The following is a 20446-nucleotide window of genomic DNA, read 5'->3' as shown; positions in this document are numbered from 1 at the left end:
CATTTCCAGATACAAATCATGCTAATGCTAAAAGAGTTTTGAGATATTTGCAAGGAACCCAAAAAACATGGACTCAAATAAGACCAAGAGAAAGATTGAAAATTGATTGCCTAAACTAAGAGTGGTTGGGAAGGTTCCTTGACGATTGAAAAAGCACTTCAGGTTATATGTTCTATTTGGGTTCTCATGAAATATCTTGGAGTTCAAGAAAAAGAAATTGTAGCCAAGCAGAATATATAGCTACAACTGAAGCTGCTTGTGAAGCCATTTGGTTTGGGAGAATCCTAAGAAACAATCTTCAAGGAAAGCAGGTAGTACCAACAAAAATCTTCTGCGATAATATGTCAACAATTTAAGGCAATGACCAGGAATCATGCAAACACATTAAGTTATGTCATCATTATATTAGAGATTTGGTAAGCAAAGAAGTTCATCAATTAATGATACATCCACCAAAGTTGTTGCGTGTGCAGTCCACGGATTACAAAAGCTTCCAATTTTCAAATACATAAATTGAGGATGATATTCAAGAAAAGCAAAAATAAGATCCACAAACTGAGAATTAAAGCAAGCTAAGGTTGAGAAAAGATAAAGTAAGCATTATTAGTTAATTATGAAAAACTAAACATCAACTTTGCAAGCGGGAGAAGCAAGCATGGGAAGTTGACCCACCAAGCCTCGTTTCACACCCACCAACACATCACATTTCACATATACCGCATAACGTCCAGTCTTTAGTGGGCCAGCTTTCCATCTTAGTCTACCCAACAACACTACTCTCAATCCTAAAACTCCAATTGCTTGATCCGTTACTAACCCATTTGCCACCTCCAACGACACTGCCACTGCCCCACCGCCTAGTACTGGAGACATCGCAACTGTGCTCCGCTTTTCGTGAACCAGCGGAGGCAGCATCACCTGTGACGTTATCTGCTGGTTCCTATACGACACAAAGGCAATTAGTCTGTCATAATAAATAGAAACTCGCCTGTTGGGGTTCCTCGTAACGATTGTGAATTGCATGGTTGTGGACAGCAGGGGCAGAGATGACATGTTGAGGTCGTATATTGCGGCTCCAACCACCGTGAATTGGGGGTGAATGGGGCGGTAGACAAGCCATAGAGTGAGTGCTACGACACCAATTATGAGGAGGAAGATGGAGATGCAGGCGCAAACAGAGCGGCGAGTGCTTTTTGAGTCGTATCGGGACGAGAATAATCTTGCTCTCTTCTTTTCTTCTTTCAAATCCCTCTGGTTATGGACATCATCTTGCTCTTCATTTCTTTCCGCCATGCCTGGACTAACATCCAAAGAGTGAGGGTTTCCTAAAGAAAAGTCCGGTCTGGTGCTGTTGTTACCAGACAAGGACTATAAATATCAGGGGAAAAGTTAAATATAAAAGAACAAGGATCGATACTTTTGTGATAAAATGAAATAGAAAGTAAGAAAAAAGGCGGAAATTTTGGGAGAGAGAATTCGGAAAATCATTCTTGTATTTAATTTTAAAAATGCTCAAGGGGAAAAGTTAATTGTGGGAATAAGGATCAATACTTTTCTGGGAAAATATGGAATAGAAAGTAGTTAAGGGGAGAAAAAGAAATGGGAAGAGAATTTATTCCGGAAATTAAATGTTTACATACATGTAAATATGCTCCATTGAAAAGATACTCATGGTTAAAGTTTCATTCGTAACTTTTAACTTTTCTATTAAAATTTTAACTCATTTTAGTGCTATAACATTTTTCTATCTAATATTTACGTGTTGCATACATATTTAAATGGTGAGGATCAAAATGGTTTTCTTTTCTTTCTTGTCATAATATAAAATCGATATTTTAGGATTTGAGATATCAAAATAAAATAAATTTGAAAAGTTGAAGATAAAAAGTGAACATTTTAAAGATCCGAAAACAGGATAAATATGTAAGAAAATTTGAAATGGGACAAATTAATCTGGAATACTTGTGCATGTAAAAGTGTAAGGTGGCCGTGTTGGCTTGTTTACAGATGTGTTAGGTTTTGGAGCATGTGAGTTGGATTGTATAACTTGAATTACATTTAAATGGCAGGCTAGTTAGAGCCCACACGTCTCCACTAGATGATGCTGTTTAACACGCGTTTCTATTCTCGCTTAACAAACGTCCGTCGTAACTTGAAGAGAATTCAAATCCTGATGCTTTTGGTTTTACTGTTACTACAAAGCTAGCTAACTATCAACGCCTCTATTTGCCTTTTAGCGAGCCATATTTAGAACAATTGAAAAAGGATTCAGTTTTTCAAATCACTCATTTTTATTTGAATATTTTTTTGTAAAAATTATTAAAAATACACTTTAAAAACTATCTTGAATACTTTTCAAACACTTCCATTTTTTTCAAAATAACTTACTTTTTAAATTAAACACTTGAAAGTGCATTTCAAACACATGCTTAATCTTTAGATTGAAAATTAAGATCATTTGATAACGTTTCTATTTTCTATTTTTCGTTTCTCGTTTCTTTGTTTTTAATCTTCTATTTCTTATTTTTTTAATAACTAAACATAGGAATACATTTAGCAACGATTTTTGTTTCTAATTTTTTGAAAAAAAAAGAAACATAAATAGAAACTTGTTTGTTAATCTTTTCTTGTTTCTCATTTCTTATATTTTTTTCTTAACATTTTCTCTTATTTTATAGTTTAAATATAATTTAGTTATGTAAAATAAAAAAAACATATAGCATAATTAAAATATAAAAAATAATTATTAAATATTTACATTATTAAATATATACAAGTCTCATTGTAAGACTAATAACTAGAATATAATTGTTTCTATCAATCATATGTTACTAAAATTTAATTTGCAATATTATTTTTCACTCCAATCATTTTTCTATTGTTGATTCAAATCCAACTTAATTATATTATTATGTAAATTTTAAAATATTAAAGTGAACCTAAATTAATTTCTTAGACAAACAAAATGTTTATATTATAAAATTCTAACTAATTTTAAATGTACCAAAAAAATAATAATTTAAATTTTAAAATAATATATAAATATACATATTTCAAAATTTAAAATTCAAAATTCAAAAAATATTTAAATATACATGTTGAAAATTTAAAATTTGAAAACTAAAATAATATACCAATCTAAAATATTGAAAGAAGTAAAATTTAAAATTAAATTAACATATAAATATTAAAAAAATGAAATATAATAAAATTAATATAAAAAAGAAAGAAATAAAAAAAATGACTACACCGGATGTGAATTGTGAAGCTCAAGGGTGAGCTAAGGCACGCCTGACAAGCCAAGCACCATTTTTTATTTATAAAAGAAACAAAATAATATAAAATACAAATGAAATACAGAGATTTTTCTTTTTCTTTTCTTTTTTTTTTATAATTTCTCAAATTTGATAGATAATGATTATCAAATAAGTCAATTTTAAGTGAGAACTAGAAACAAACCAAAAACGAGAAGGGATCCTAAACAACCACTCACTTTATTTGACATCAAGTTGATTAATAAAAAAGTGATTTCATACGTTAGTCGCTGAATTTTATATTAAAAATACATCTGAACTCTTTGTTAAAAGAAATCTCAACTTTAAATTCTCATTCATAACGACCTTGAAAAAACAGGCAAAACTAATTTGATTAAGATATTAGTCCTCGACCAACAAGAATTTCGAATCACACCTTTTTAACTAAAAGAAGAAAACTTAGTTTTCTCCGAAACCTTGACGATTCAGGCAAGTCCGGAGGTTCAGTAATCCATTCATTGAATCCACAAATAAAGTTCCAATGCACAAGATATGAAACGAAGATATCTCTCTAATATTCCTTTCAATTCTTTTATCGAATCAAAGAGTAAAAGACATGGTATCACCTATCATATTCTCTAGAATAGAGAAAGGATCCTTGGCACATCTAAAAGCCAATAATTACTCGAGTAAACTTCTGTCCCCATCGGAAAAACGCCAACCACTAAACGGATATACCCACTCATCGGTATGAACACTGACTACAGATAAGTTTTTAAGCTCGGTGCGACATTGCACAACTGCCCATTCATTCCAACTTAATTGGACCAACGATGACAACACAAATATGTGATTTGATATGTCGGGCTGTTTGGTACGATGTGCTTGATCACAAATTTGGTTGAACATCTCTGCTTCGAACATAGGTCAGAAATTGATGAGGTATTTCTGCTAGCAGTGCTTGAACCATAGAAATCCCTCCATCTATAAGTAATGTGTTAGCTACATGCATGACAGGAGTTCACCATATATATCATATCATAGTTGGATCCAAATTTCATTTCAGAGAATCACTCACCCTGTACATCCCGAAATGGAACAAACTGGACTATATCTCGTGAAGCAACACGTCCAGTTGTACTTTCAAGTCTCTCTCCCTTGTCCGCATCTAAAACCTGCAGTGTTACAATAGAATTAGCTCCGATATAATGGGGAATTTGAAAAGAGACCTAACGATCCAATATAATTATCAGGAAGGTTGTAACTCTGATTTAAGGTCTTTGGGTATTTGGAAATACAATTAAATAACGTATAGCACAACAAAACCGAACTAACCTGCCCTAAGCCTGAACATTTTCTTGTTTGAGAAATAAAAACAGGTAAGATAAACAAACTGTGAGACAACCAAAATTAATAGAAACAAGTGAACTCCCAGCTAGTAAAATTATTTTCCTCGTGGCTTCTTCACGCCACAAAGTTGTTAACAACCAATGGTGCTGAATGCTGTATACATAAATCAGTTGACAGGGGGCATAATAAGTAAATTAGATACCTCCATTTCTTTAAAGTCGGCTCCACCCACTCCAACAATGAGAATGGACAGCGGCAGATCAGATGCCTTCACAAGAGCATCTTTAGTTTCTTGGAGATCGGTTACCACTCCATCCTACAGATAATAGGGCATCAGAAAGAAAATTACAAAACCTTGATGCTTATACAGTGGCATTTTTCAATATTCTCGGAAAAATAAATATATGTAACATGGCATCATGACAAGTAATAATGGGAAACTAGGATAAGATGTTATTCATAATGCTTAGCACGCACAAAAAAGGGAAAATTGCGATTACTACAAATTTACTGTCCAAAAACACTTGTAGGTGGTTTTTTGCTCTTACAGTGATTATTAGCAAAACAAAGTACTTCCGCCCACCATTTGCGAGAGACTGACTGGCAATTAATGCAGCATTGTTAATCACAGGCCCAAAAAGAGTTGGTCCTGCAAGAGACACATTATGGAGCGCACTTGTATATGCCATCAAAATTCCTTGAGTTCCTTCAACCTAAAAGATAACTTACAATTGTTTAACACAGAAGCACGTTGAATTTGGCAAAATTAATATCCAGGGGAACAGAAAGTGAATTTGTATTATGCAACCGTTCCACCTCGCAGTAGTGACTACTTCCATTCAGGTTGAAACAATGAGAAACTGGACCGTCAATTGGTCGTGCTCCAAATCCCCAAGCAGGAAAGCGTTTATCTGTGTCATAAAACTGCAACACCTCTCCAACTTCTATGATTGCCTGAAATAGTCAATAGAGTAGATCCCAATCAAATAGGAAAACTAAAAATTTGTGAGCCCCATATCAGGTGTCCATTGCTCACTTGCTGGTATGAATTTGGCCGCCCTGAAGGATCAATGAAATGCAAGGAATCACGAAGGCGAGGGTTTCCATTTGAAGCTGAAAGACAACCATGGAAACTAGATGGTGAGAATGTAGCGCAAAGCTACATGAAACAGATAGTTCAGTTCTGCCAGCTGAGGGGGGAAATGGTGAGTTAAATTATAATGCAAACAAACTGCTAAAAACCAAGATGACTACTTGATATGCATGTTGAAAAAGTATGCTTTAGAAAAACACTACCATCAGTGAGCCATCTGACAAACTCAGTAACTAATAATTTCGAGAATAAAAATTTGTAGTAGTCTAGAATTATGATTTTACTGTAAAAGAATACTAATAAATAACAACCTGTGAAATCGACAGCCACCATGAAGCTCATTTCATAGCCACCAGCCAAGTAATCAAGGAATGTTTGTTGGACGCTCTCAGAGAATTTGTCCACAAATAGCTGGCTTTTTAGTACCTACAGTGGTATCAAAACTCAAATAAAATCGACTGCAAAAACCATGAATTAAAAAAAAAAAAAATGTAGGTCATTTGGAGTTCTATTTTAGACTTTGTTATGGTAATCATGTCCAGCAGAAGGAAGTAAGAACAGATTATCTCCCTCCCCACTAAAAGAAAGCTTCTCCAACTCCACTAGTGTTTTTTGAACTTTTCTGATAAGCAAGTAAACAGAAAAAGTCACAATGAAATACATGAACTAAAAAACTCATGGAAAATTGAGAAAAGAAAATGCACATGAAACATAATCTCTCTATTTACCCAATCAATTCGTGCTTTCCATTGCTGTTGAAGTTAAAACACTCTATTATTAAGGGGCTGTCCTGCAATTAAATACACAAATCAACAAGAAAACAGAAAATCAGATGCTCTCTATTGTTCAAACCTTAGTTTCCTAGAAAAAAGGATGATTTGCACTCAGAATGATAAAACTCAATCTTGGACTACCAATATGACTCTTGGGTTGTAAAGCACATGATGCACCAACTTTCAAACTTCTAGAAAACAACTTACAGATGAACTGCAATTATCGGAGGGGAGGGGGTCATTTCTTAAGTGTCCTAAGGGATATATTGTACCTTGCTTCCAACTTGTTGCATATTCAAGAATACAGGCTTCCATGTGGGATTCAAATCATTCTTTATGACTTCAGTTTTGCAAACCAGAATTGAGCTCTTACTCTCCACAATTTTTGAAATAACCAGAAAAGGGTCCTATACCATGAATCAGAAATGCAATTAACATAATTCACATTCCTTTTACAGATACCAAAAGAAAATGAATTAACATCTCAGCACTGCATACAATTCTTGAGAAGAGATCCTTGTGTTCCAAGTCTGAACACCTAAATATCATCTCTGTTGTTGTTTTTGAGCTAACACACTCCTCAGCATGAATGGTAAGTTTTCCACAGTGGTGTGGCAGAGTAGAGCTGGTTGAATCTTCTCTATATACAAGATCCAATGTAAGTGACCTGTCTGATTGGGTAACTATCTGCAAGATAGAAAAGGCTAGTGATGAACATATATCTGAATACAAAAACTACATATTCACCTTAGATTGCAAATTATATCCTTCTGCATTGCAACGGAAAGCATACTAAATATTCAATAGCCACATTCAACATAAAGGACTCAAATCATATGCAAGTAAATACCCAGCATGATAGAATATGCATTTTAAACTACACGCAATACCTCAGATAGTACACAAGTTGCTTCACCAAGATATTCCTGTTCATCTAGCTTCAGCATCTGCATGATTTAAATTATCCATCGTTAGCAAAATCTTTTGGTATATAATTACGATGTAGCAAGATAAAGCTTTTATAACAATCTGTTTGGATAAAAACCAACATCAAGACAACAAAGTTAAGGATTGATATCCAGTAGGGATGAGAAGATGGGGATGGGGTTTCTGAACCAGATATCACATCGGTCTTCACTCTTGAGGGTATCGGTAATACTGGATCTACTATTTATGTGGTTAATTAAAAATCTGTAGTCAAAATTAACTTTATTTGGCAAGGATATGCAACTATACAAGTTCTCGTGGATGCCTACCTTTACTTCTAGGTTTTGATATTGTGTATCCACGTCATATACAAAAAACCTGTCATAACAGATTAATGCTTTCATTATCATAGCTCCAGTAAGATGTATCTGATGAACTAGAGATAGCAAAATGACGATTTAAACTTACACCAAAGTTTGCACAACCTCAAATTGATAGGTAATGTTAAGCTTATGGATCCATTTTGGATTTAAGGAATTTTGAACTACTTCTGTGCGTTGAAGCTCTTCTAGTGTTCCGTCCCTTCGTTTTGCATAAATAACCAGCATTGGATCACTCTGAGGAAAATAAAATTTCCGATGAGAGGTTTTTGGGGAAAGAATGGTATCAATAGATGGATGGGTATTAACAATAACATTAACAAATCCAATGTAAACCAAACTTGCAAAATAATGTGACTTTTGGGTTAAGAGCTCCAGAAATGGAAGTAATTCAGAGACCTGATTCTATCTATTCACTCAGTCTAGCAATGAAACATGAAAGTACTACAACATAAACCTTGTAAACTATGCCTAATATATGAATGTTGTTCTTTCAAAGGAATAAAAGCCTATATCTTGGATGAAAATCATTATCAGGATGTACAGTCTTTCGACATCCATCAAAGAGATACCAACCTTGGAGAATACATCACGGTCGCGCAAGTTAGATGCAGAGAATGAAAGCTGCAATTAGAAGAGGAGAATATGAAGTTAAGAATAAGCAACCATGACTACATGTCCAGCAAATCTAACATGTATAACCCATAAGAGAATAGAACCCAATAGGGAAAGCAACAGAGTAGAAAGGTAAGGGGCACTAAACAAATGAAGGATAGAAATGGTACAGCCAAATAATTGAATTAAGCAGGTGTAAACAGAAAGGGGAAGAGAACCTCAATCTGGGAATAGAGGCCCCGATAGCCCCGAGACAACAAGAAACAATCTATGGCAACGTTGGAAGTAGTACTTTGGGAGAAGGCAGTACCACCAACGGCAGACCGGCCAGCGGCATCGTTGGAAAAGCAATTACCCATTGTCCAAAAGTAAGAGCCGAAGGTTGGGGAGGTGAGGGATAGCTGTCTCCAAAGTCCAAATCCAACTGATCGACACAACTGTGCTACAACCAAAAATTAATAACTTCACATATCATAACCTCAGCTACACCAGTGATATCCATATTCCATTGGTAATGCTCACGACGCCAACCTCTAGTCATCCTCTCATACCACCAGCATTGCCCTACAGCAAACCATTTCAATGGAAGGGACAATGATTTGCTGGACAGAGAAAAAAAGATGGAGATCAAATTATGGCATCTCTACCTGGATACAGAGATAAATAAGTTGACATATATTAAATTTTCACACACATGGTCAAATTCAGTCTATAACATTAATTCATTAATACACTTGGCACATAAAGAAACTTCTAAAGAATTGTAAAGGTAATAGTATCAAATGATGCCTAATTAAAATAACAACATGAATGAGATAAATTAAAACTAATCTCCATTCTTTGTAAGCAAATATGACTACTTTATTAGCCTAGCCGACCATGCTAACTGAAATAACCATCTATAAAAAGCCAATGTACTAGAAGCACACAATTAATAAATTGATTGGCAATGCAAAACAAATCAAAGGTTTCATGATTCCTAGTATTAAAATGTTCAAGAACAGACTTATTTGAACTTCTCAAAGGAATTCGTAAGCTTTATGTTGTCTCTACTACGACTTAATTTAAGTCAATAACGGAGGCAAAATGGATGATAAAATAAAAGGAAAAGTATCAAAGAGAGCATGAAAGAAATAAATAAGAGAGTGATACTTTGATAGGATTCATGTTTAATTCAGAAGAAATACATTTTGATGTTTCTTTTCAGAAAAGAAAAAAAAGAAAAAGAAAATATAGAGTCGTCCAATCAAGTAGTGGGTGATAACAAAATATCTTGTTCTTTTTTTCTAGACCACCTATGACTTTGACTACAGCTCCTTCAAAGTGTGTCATAGTGATCACTCTACTTTTGTGTCTGGCAGTAATCAAAGCAGCAGCTTCACTGCAAACATTCGCAATGTCTTTTCAGCAAATCCAGGAGTCAGAGCAGCAAGTCTCTGCGAAAAATATGATGCCTCTTGATCAAACTATAGCTTATTTAGATAAATTATAAAGAAGGAAAAAAAAAAAAAAAAAAAAACTAGTCACGTCCTTTAATGTCAGGTTAGAGAGCCCAAGGCACAGAACACAACAAATCAAACAGATGGAACATTTAGGAATGCAATAATGGAGACATGGAAGAAAAAAGAAGACCCTAGAGAAGTCAATGACGATATAGAGATAGCGAATAAGACCCTTCTGAATTGTAGCGGTGGTTGCTAAGGAAGAAAGGGAACGAAGACGCCTTCGATACTGAGCATGGTAAATTGCCTTATTGTCGATCGGGCGGCGGAGTTCAGACTCGTCCTCTTCCAAGGCTTCCCACGATCCATCATCCGCATAAGTCCTTACAACGCAGCAAGTTAGCCATTGGCATCGTCTTCTTCATCGGCTTCCTCATTCAATCGCCTATTTTCGCCATTGTACAAGATACAAGAAAATAAATAAATAAGAGTATGAATCTGACCTTATTTTTAGCATTCTTATCCGTTTTAGCTAAGAACTTCACCAGCAACGGTAGCTAACGACGAGCGAAATCTAGGGCTAAAGAACTTCACCAACGGCGTAAAAACTAGTGCTAAGAACTTCACCAACCACGCGAACTCTAGGGCTGATGAGGACAAAAAAATCAGAAAGGGGAGAAACCAAATCGGGGAGGGAGAGGGAGGGAAGCTAAAGGAATAATTGTATAGAAGGGCAAACGAAGGCAACATTACACTGTTAGACCCATTTTGGAGGGCTACGATTAGAAAGGGGAATTCGTAGGGATGGTTCAAATTTTGACGTCCATTAGAAATTTGACCCACTCTTTAAAAACGTTGAAATTGATGTTCTAATGATGTCAAATGTGAGCAAAAGTACTATTTTAACTCCAAATCACGTGTGAGACCAGATGTAAAATAGATTTTTCGTTCTTTTCTCTTGTTCCTTCATCTCGTTCCTCTCACTTTTTCATCTTGTTCCTCAATTCACGTTGTTCTCCATCATTTTTTCCTTCTTTTTCCTTCTTCCTCTTCTTTCTTCCTCTTGCTTCTTCCTCTCGTTTCTTCTTCTCACTTCTTCCTCTAGCTTTTCCTCATCAGTTTTGTAGTTTTTTTCTTCATTTGAATTCAGAAAGAAGAAGAAAAGAAAGTCAAAAGAAGAAAAAGAAAGGCACGAGAAAAGAGGAAGAAGAAGACCAAGGACTGAAATTTAAAATTTAAAACATTCCATCTGATGAAGAATGAGAGGAATGAGTCCAAAACAAGATAAACGAGCGAGAATCTGCACTGCATAAACGACATCGAGCGTTTTGGGAACTAAACGGACATTTCACACGCGGTTGACGTCATCATAAGGCCAAAATTCAAGTGTTTTTTAAAGTTTAGTCAAATTTCGAGCCTCAAAATTTGACCCATCCGTACAAATTTCCCAATTACAAATACCTCACTTTTTAAAAACCGTTGGCATAACACATATGTGAAGTAATCAATTTGTCCTTCCTTCAACTTTTTTTCTTTTATTCTCTCACCTCGTCTTTGGCGAGTGACTTTTTTCCCTTCTTTTCTTCTCTTCTTCTCCGACGAGCAATCTCTTTTTTTTCTCTCTCTCTTTTCTTCTTTTCTTCTTCTTCCCCTTCTTCTCCGTTGAGCCACTTTTTTTTCTCGAAGTCATGAATCTTCTTCTCTCCCTTGTTTTAGTTTTTGTTTGCAGAACGAGACTAAGCGAGAAAGAAGAGCGAAAGGATGAGAGAAGCTTTTCTTCTCCAGTCAACTTCTTCTTCTCTACCCTTTTTTGATTGTGTTGTAGAGCGATACACGAGAGCGAGACACGAGAGAGCGAGATGACGAGAAAGTCAATCTGCATGCGCTATGATTTCATTATTGTAATTTCACCCGATTCTAAAAATAGCAAAAGGTCAAAAAACTCTCATTTTCAAAAAGTAGGACAAATCTCATTTTTCCTCTTTGAATCTAGGTCATCCATACGATTTTCCCCCAAATGAAAAGTAACCCAAGTTTCAAAAACAATGAAATTTGGCTTTATGTTAATGACATCACCCTGTGAAATTATCACTTTAATCCTTCTTCCTTCTATCTTCTGTAGCCTTTTTCTTCTTCTTTTTTCTTTTTTTTTTTTCTCTTCTAGCATTTTTTTCTGTTTATGTCGCCCTTTTTTTCGACGATTTTCCTTTTTTCTTTTTCAATGATTTCTATTTATGTCGCCCTCTTTTTTCTCGTTTTTTCGGCAATTTCCTTCTCGCTCTCTTTTCTTCAATCACCCTCTTTTCCGGCGATTACTTCTATTTATGTTGCCACTTTCTTCTTCTTTTCAAATCAAAGATGTAAGTTGGAGCGTGAATTAAAACGAAAGGAAGAAGCAATAGTGAAACCAAGAAATGAGAGGAAGAAGTGAGAGTGAGAATTCGAATGAAGGGAAAAAAACTTGAAGGAAAAAACTACAAAATTGATGAGGAAAAAGCTAGAGGAAGAAGTAAGAAGAAGAAGCGAGAGAAAGGAATGAGGAGTGAGGGGAAGAAACAAGAATTTGTTTTAGTGTCAGTCCTCGCTTGCGGTCTATGGATAAGACGGGACTTCACAAGCAATTAATGTAAGCAGTGAAGGATATGTGAATACCTGCACGGAAAAATCATGTCTCTATTTTACATTTTACATAACCAAAATAATACAAAGAAGGAAACTTGATAAACAACACCTAATTAAGCATACAATTGATAGAGTAAACTAACATGTAGCGGAAAAAATCATAATCAATAAGCACTCAAATTACATTTAATTTGAGTTTAAAACATGCTTTGAAACACAATTTCAGAAGAGAGTCTTAAGAACATAATACCTTTGTAGAAAACTCTTTAATTCCAGTTGAATTCCACGAATTGATGCTTGAAACTTTCAGTAGACCACTAAGAGATGTTTCTCTACTAATCTCTAACTCAGATTGTGTGGTGGAAACACTGAATTGAGAGCAATGGAACTAGGGAAGAAGGTTTTTGGGAAGAAACTTCAGTTTTTTTATTTCAGCTTGCAAACTGAATTCTCAGCCCAAAACTTCAATTTATAAGTTCTTTCACCATGCAATCAGATTGCTTGTATGAAAGCCACTCCTTCGTTAATTTGAATGGAATTTGGAGTGCAATGGTGATTAAGGTGCTAACCTTTAGTGGGTTTTTCCAACTTTTGGAATTACCTTTAATTTTCAAATTCCATTTGAAAATTGATTTCAAAAAATGTTTTAATAATTAATAAATAAAAAGATATTTTGTTAATTTCATAAAATTAATTCAATTAATTAATTTTTAGATAAAATTAATAAATATTAATTAATTAATCTATTTAATTAATTTTATTAATTTATATCAAATATTAAATTAATCAAACACCAATCTCACTACAATGAATTTTAATTCATGTAATTAATATTTAAATTACATTTTAAATATTAATCAACTCTCCAATTTCGTTAATTATATCGAATATAATTAACCAAACTCTAAAGTGAATTTGAACACTTCAAATTCAAAAATCCAATTTCGATTTGAATATTTCAAATCGGCTCAATTCACTAATCCAAGATTTAATTTACGAGCTAGTAGAGAGACCTTATTGAAGGAACTTGTTTTACAAGGAGATTCTTGAGCAAAAGCAGATCGTCCAAATTCCATTAATTATTTAAAACTAAATTTACAGTAAACATACAAGATATGCATTCAATATAAATTACAACATGCTTGATACAAGAAAAAATGGTTCAAGATACATTACCCTTGAAGAATCCTTCTCTTCTCGTATCCCTCGAACAATCACGAGTCTCGAACTCAGAAACTTCTTGAAGACCTTCTTCAAGAACTTCTCGAACCAAATAGATTGGACACTACCACAGTGAGCCTTTGGTATTCTCAAGGTGAGGACCTAGAAGTGGTGGGCTCTAACTATTTTGGTTAGGAGGGATTGTTTGAGTTTGGAGGAATAATATTGAGAGAATGCACAAAACGTTTCTGCAAAACTCAATCGTATAGCCAAAAACCAATGTTAGCCGTATGTGTGTTAGGAAGAAGAAGAAAACTAATTTTTCTTTTATTCCTTTTTGCCACAAAACTAAATAACCACCCACTAAGATGGTTGGAGAGAAAAGAGGAAGTTATTAATCAAAATAATTAAATAATATAAATAAATATGATAACTAACTTATCATATTATATTTATATTAAATTATATGTTATATCAAATATAACATATAACATATAGTTTTAATATTGTATCATATACAATATAAACTATGGTTTCTTTTCTCTATTTTATGGCATTTAATATAAATCATATTTATATTAAATATAACAACTATGAATCATATTTATAGATAATATATTTGAATCTCATTCAAATATTTATTTCCTCTAATTAAACCATAATATATCAAATACATTACAACAATGATATCATATATAATTGAAACAATATAATTATATCATATATAATTGAAACAATATAATTATATCATATATAATTAAATCCCTCTTATTAAATTGAACAATTCAAATTAACCCAAAAACTGATTTTCAACTTAATCCTTTTGAGTTACCAAGGGGACTTTATGGCCCTATAGCTTGAAGCTCCAACAGTACACGAATAATTAATTAAACTCTTTAATTACATTATCCACCATCCGTTAATTGTCGGACACTCTACTAAAGATCAACAGCTGCACTCTTTACACTACAGATATATTTCTGTGTTCATTGGATATAACTAATCAACAATACGATGACCCTTCACAAATTACTCGTAAGTACAGGTGGGCCAAATTACTGTTTTGCCCCTGTAGTTACATTTAACTCCTTAAGTACCATTGATCCCTCTAATGAACAATATATCATAGTCCTACTATGACTAAACCCCTCTCGGGTCAGAAGAGGGTGTGACGCCACATTGTTCAAGACTCGGAATCAACCCTTAAGGGAGTAATTTATCTACTTACCCCTGCTTCGGGGAAGAAGTAAATTTCATCTTGTGTAGTTGAGTGCCCAGCTCCCCAATCAGACGAATCCTCAAAATGGTAGGCTTGTTGAGTCGGCGATCTGGCCACTTTCACCTATAAAAATCAAAGAACCGCCCTCATAGGTAGGAGTTCACAACTCACTCAGGATTCAGGTCATGTTACCTATGGTCATACAATGTTTACAAACTATAGGACCCTACGAGATTTAGGGTATCAACCTCAACAATCTCCCACTTGTCCTAAAGCTAGTGGGGTGTACAAGATAAGAAAATACAAGGGACAATTGCAAATATAGATATTAGTCCCAAAGTATTAGTAGATATAACATAATGTAAAAAAAATTGCAAATATGACCAAATTTAAATAGTCTATCAGTGATAGACCATATTATTGGTAGGAATCTATCAATGATAGCTCATATCACTGGTAAGAGTCTATCAACGATAAAAGTCTATCGCTGATAGACTTGTCTATATTTGTAATTTTTTTTAAATGATGTTATACACTTGGTTATTATTCCAAAAAGTACTACCAATTGCAATTACCCAAAATACAAGTACAAAACAATAAACTAGGGCATAACACGTCCAGTACAAGATCTCCCACTTGCCCTAGTTCAGCTGTGGTCTATCCCATAGACTCATACTCTGCAGGTGACCCTCAAACACTGTAGTCGTGAGGGCCTTCGTAAACGGATCAGCAACGTTGTGCTCCTAGGCAATCTTTGTGACATTCACGTCCCTTCGATGCACAATCTCTCGGATGAGATACTTTTGCTCTACGTTCTTGTAGCGTTTATGACTCCTAGGCTCTCGGGAATTAGCTACAACACCATTATTATCACAATAAAGTGTGATGGGCTTTGACATGTCTGGAACAACTTCCAGATCAATTAAGCATTTTCTGAGCCAAACAACTTCCTTAGCAGCTTCACAAGCCGCTACATACTCAGCCTCCATGGTGGAGTCCGTGATGCATCCCTGCTTGGTGGCTTCGCTATACTATTGCCCTTCTGTTAAGAGTGAACACTGATCCTGATGTGGATTTTCGAGAATCCCTATCAGTCTGAAAATCAGAGTCTGTATATCCCATAAGGATCAAGTCCTTAAAACCATACACAAGCATGTAGTCCCTCATTCTCCGTAGATACTTGAGGATGTTCTTAACGGCTGTCAAGTGATCTAATGCTGGATTAGATTGATATCTACTAATTATCCCCACTGCATAGCAGATATCAGGTCTGGTACATAACATCACATACATCAAACTGCCCATGACAGATGCTTATGGAATCTATCTCATATCCTCAACCTCTTGAGGTGTCTTAAGACACTGTTCCTTAGACAATGTAACTCCATGCCTGAAAGGCAATAAGCCTCTCTTGGAGTTCTGCATCGAATACTTGACAAGCATCTTGTCAATATATGATGTTTGAGATAGTGCTAGCATTTTGTTATTTCGATCTTGAAATATATGAATACCCAAAATAAAATTGAGCCTCTCCCAAATCTTTCATCTGGAATTGGGTCGCTAGCTAGTTCTTAACTGTAGTCAGTAAACCTACATCATTCCCAATGATAGGATATCATCTACATACAACACTAGAAAAACTACTAAACTGTTGATGATCTTTTTGTAGACACAAGGCTCATCAACGTATCAAACCTTATATTCCAAGATCGAGATGCTTGTTTCAGTCCATAAATGGACCGATTAAGCTTGCAAGCCTTTTTCTCTTGACCTTGGATTATAAATCCCTCGTGATGCACCATATAAATGGTCTTCTCAAGATTTCCATTCAGAAAAGCAATCTTGGCAAATTTACAACCTATAGGTTTAATCCCATCAGGTTGATCTACAAGATCCCATACTGAATTGAAGTACATAGACTCCATTTCGAGATCCATGGCTTTAATCCATTCATCTCTGTCAACATCCTCCATTTCCTTCTCGTAAGATAATGGATCCTCAACTTTGCCATCAACTACGTAGCTAGGATTTCAATTAAACCCATATAGCGAATAGGTGGGTTCACAACCCTCCCACTACGTTGAGGTTCCCTCAACATTTGAGGTGGATTTGACCTACTAGATGAACCTACTTTAACAACTCTTGTTGAGGTAATAGGCTCTTCAAGAACTTTTGTTGAAGATTCAGTAGTTTCTCTGAAAATCTCATTCAACACGATTTTACTTCTGGGTCTGTGCTCCCTTATGTGGTCTTCCTCAAGAAAAGTAGCATTTGTTGATACAAATACTTTATTTTATTTAGGAACATAGAAATAACCACCTCTTGTTCCTTTGGGGTAGCCTACAAATAGGCATAACCTTGAATGTGATTCCAGTTTCTTAGGATTGGCCTCAAGCACATGTGTTGGACAACCCTAGATTCTGAAATGACGTAAACTAGTTTTACGTCCATTCCATAACTCCAGAGGTGTTTTGGAAACACTCTTGGAGGGAACATAGTTCAGGATATATGTTGCAATCTCCACTGCATAACCCCAAAACGAGTCAGGTAAGGAAGCGTAACTCATCATAGACCGAACCATGTCCAACAGGGTTCAATTTCTCCTCTCTGATACACCATTGTGCTGAGGTGTACCAGGTGCCAAGAGTTGGGATACAATTCCATGTTCTATCAAATAGTTTTGGAAAGTCAGATCCATAAACGCTCTACCTCGATCAGATCGAAGTGTTTTAATCATTCTATTTAATGCATTCTCAACTTCAGCCTTGAATTCTTTGAACTTTTCAAAGAATCAGACTTATGTTGCATTAAATAAACATACTCATATCTTGAATAATCATCAGTGAAAGTGATGAAATATTCATAATCTCCCCTAGCTCTTACATTCATCGAACCACAAAGGTATGAATGCACTAGCTCCAGAGGTTCTTTAGCCCTATGACCTTTTCCAGTAAAAGGTCTTTTAGTCATCATGCCTTCAAGGCATGACTCACACATAGGTAAAGAATTTTCTTCTAACTCACTTAGAAGTCCATTCTTTATCAACCTCTCAATCCTATTGAGATTAATGTGTCCTAATATAAGGTGCCAAAATTGGGCATTTTCCTTAGGAGAAATTCTAGGTCTTTTATGCTAAGTTACAATATGTTTAAACATCTCCATGTTAAGGAGGGCATTTGTTGCTAACGACCTTAGCATATACAAATTGTTTTCTAGTTTAGCAGAATATATATCAACACCATTCTTAGTAATAAACACTTTATTATAAGAAAAGTTTAACTGATAGTTATGTTCCAAAAGACACTTTATAGAAACTAAGCTCCTTTTTAAATCAGAAACAACAAATACATCATTCAAAATAAGAAATTTGTTCTGTAAAGATAACCGAAAACCTCCCACTGCCACAACTGAGACGACATGCCCGGTTCCAACCCACATCGTCATCTCTCCAACATCAAGTTGCAGCCAGGAACTAATTCCCTGAAATGAAGAACAAACATGATTAGTGGCCCTAGAGTCAATAATCCAAGCATAATCATCACTCTCCACTAAACAAATTTCCAAAACAAGCAAATCACATTTACCTTGTTTGGTTTTCTTCTTTTTTTCCAAATATCTGGGGCAGTTCCTCTTCTAGTGCCCATCCTTGTTGCAATGGAAACATTTTCCCTTGTCAACCCTCACTAGTTATCTACCCCTTGGAGCAACAATTCCTGGGTTAGCAGCAGCCTTCCCTTTTCCACCATTTTTCTTCTTCCATTTTTTGGTGCAAAAGGAAGAAGGTGTAGACTTTGTTCCGGAGGTCGAATCTTTATGGAACATTTTAGATGATGAAGCAACATTTGATTCACCCTTCTTCTCCTTGCTTTTCAACAAGGATTGGAAAGTCTGCAGCTCATTGAGCAGAGTAGTCAGCTTGTAGTCAATCTTGTTCAAAACAACATTGCTACGGAAGTGAAGAAAGCTTTCTGGTAAAGATTCCAGAATGATGCTAACCTGGCTGGCCCCATCGATGCATGACCCGAGTCATCTTCGCCACGTTGAATGTGGATCATCATGTTATGAGAATGTGGTTCCCGAACAGATGGACCCTATGGCATTACGTGAATTAAAAGATGTTACTGAGAGGGTCACTGCTTAACTATGCGAAGAACTTTTGGGTATATTCCCTAGTTTTATTGTATTTCATATGTTTCTCACTTAAATTCAAATTTGTGGATACTCCACTAGGAGTTTTAGTCCAAGTGGGAGTTTGTTGGATTTAATGTCCCTAAAACTCGTAGTTGGTAAATTAATAAACATATTCTGTTTTGTTTTTCGATAAAGTTGTTATTGAAATTGTAATCTTGAATCCAATAAACTAAGGTCTTGAGGCTATTTAATGTAGGTTGAAGTTTATGTAGTGACATAAATGTGGATCAAGTTCAAATATATAGCCAAAATGGTCTATAGTATATGAATAAGGTTGGGCGCCTTATTCTGGGGACACTATGGATGCGATCCACTTTGTAGTTTGTACAAATGATGTGATCCTGAATCGTTCATATAGAGATATGTGAGTGGGGGCATCCTATGCAATGATTTTAAACGATCGTTCAGTAAATCCTACATGATCGTGTAGCTCATCCTAAACGATAAGTATTTTTGCTATGTCATAGTGTCCTTTTCCCTCCCACTTGCTTATCGCCTACACGATTCGTGTTTCCTCCTTCCTCTACCAAATTCACCAAAGACCACCCTTTGGGTTTTCACTCCGAGAATACCTAGGGCTCTTTAGTGGTGGTGTCGTCCCTATGGCATTCGTGTTCGTGCAGTTGTTCATGCTACTGTTGTTGATGCTGCTGCTGGGCATTGGTAGATTGCTTGGAGGGTTTCGCTGTGTTAAGTGCTGTAGTTTGAAGAACGTCTTCAACTGGTATGGCATTCTTTCCCTTGTTATTTTCTTGTTCAAAGCATGCCAATAATTAATGTTTGTTTGCATAACTGTATGTTGAATGTATATTGTTGTATTTCGGTCATTGTGAAATCAAAGCGAAATGAGATTTACATTCCTAGTGGGTGCATTTCTACACTGATTTAATGGTTAAATATTGTTGTGGATGTGCAGATTAATGGATGTTTTTCGGGATGATTAGCCTCGCTTTGATTTAGATCATTTTACATTTGCGGTTGTTTGTAAAGGCCCCTGCATTTTTGGGCATTAATAATCATTATTGAGTTTGTATTCAAAGTTTGTTTGAAGTTTTGAGTCGTTCATCGAAGTTCTGGACAAGCGTTGCGGTTCTTCGAAGAAGGAGGCGATCTAGGGTTGATTGCATTGTGTAGAAGATGTTCTATGCGATCGTTGTTGATCGCATCGTAAAGATGAAAGAGTACGCGATCATTGTTGAATGCATCATTTAAACGATGGGGTATACGATCAAGAGTTGATCGTATCGTGTTGATGATCGAGTACGCGATCGCTGAGTATCGTTTAATGCACGCGTGCTACAGTAAGCTTCATCCCTTAGTAACTGACTAAAGAATCGCTTAGTATCGCAAGGTAAATCGTTTACCTAGTTGCACGCATTGTGTAGACGATGAGATGCTCGCGTATTGTTTAAAGCGCGC

At 35.4% G+C, this 20446-nt stretch overlaps 2 protein-coding genes across 7 annotated transcripts; both read right to left on the bottom strand.

The window, feature by feature from the left end:
- Positions 1-429: 429 nt before the first annotated feature.
- Positions 430-1490, bottom strand: LOC120086460 (NDR1/HIN1-like protein 12). The gene has a single exon (XM_039043135.1). The coding sequence runs from the start codon at positions 1291-1293 to the stop codon at positions 622-624; it is 672 nt and encodes a 223-aa protein (XP_038899063.1). The 5' UTR covers positions 1294-1490; the 3' UTR covers positions 430-621.
- Positions 1491-3713: 2223 nt separating this feature from the next.
- Positions 3714-10631, bottom strand: LOC120081043 (protein BONZAI 1-like). 6 transcript variants are annotated; one of them, XM_039035728.1, is made up of 19 exons: positions 10338-10631; positions 10066-10217; positions 9688-9828; positions 8611-8994; positions 8354-8401; positions 7866-8014; positions 7727-7775; positions 7361-7417; positions 6969-7157; positions 6743-6877; positions 6426-6487; positions 6217-6319; positions 6009-6123; positions 5641-5717; positions 5421-5558; positions 5153-5317; positions 4807-4920; positions 4333-4429; positions 3714-4238 (listed from the first exon to the last, which is right to left on the bottom strand). In XM_039035728.1, the coding sequence occupies exons 4-19, from the start codon at positions 8749-8751 to the stop codon at positions 4144-4146; spliced, it is 1734 nt and encodes a 577-aa protein (XP_038891656.1). In that variant the 5' UTR covers positions 8752-8994; positions 9688-9828; positions 10066-10217; positions 10338-10631; the 3' UTR covers positions 3714-4143. The 6 variants fall into 6 exon arrangements, with proteins under 6 accessions (XP_038891656.1, XP_038891665.1, XP_038891668.1 ...); XM_039035737.1 differs by having other exon boundaries at positions 9739-9828; XM_039035740.1 differs by lacking the exon at positions 10066-10217 and having other exon boundaries at positions 8611-8829; positions 8924-9039.
- Positions 10632-20446: the final 9815 nt, after the last annotated feature.

Source organism: Benincasa hispida, chromosome 1 (assembly GCF_009727055.1).
Source record: "Benincasa hispida cultivar B227 chromosome 1, ASM972705v1, whole genome shotgun sequence".
Taxonomy (NCBI): Eukaryota; Viridiplantae; Streptophyta; class Magnoliopsida; order Cucurbitales; family Cucurbitaceae; genus Benincasa; species Benincasa hispida.
Note: the sequence above shows the minus strand (reverse complement) of the source record. Positions and strands in the feature narration are given on the sequence as shown.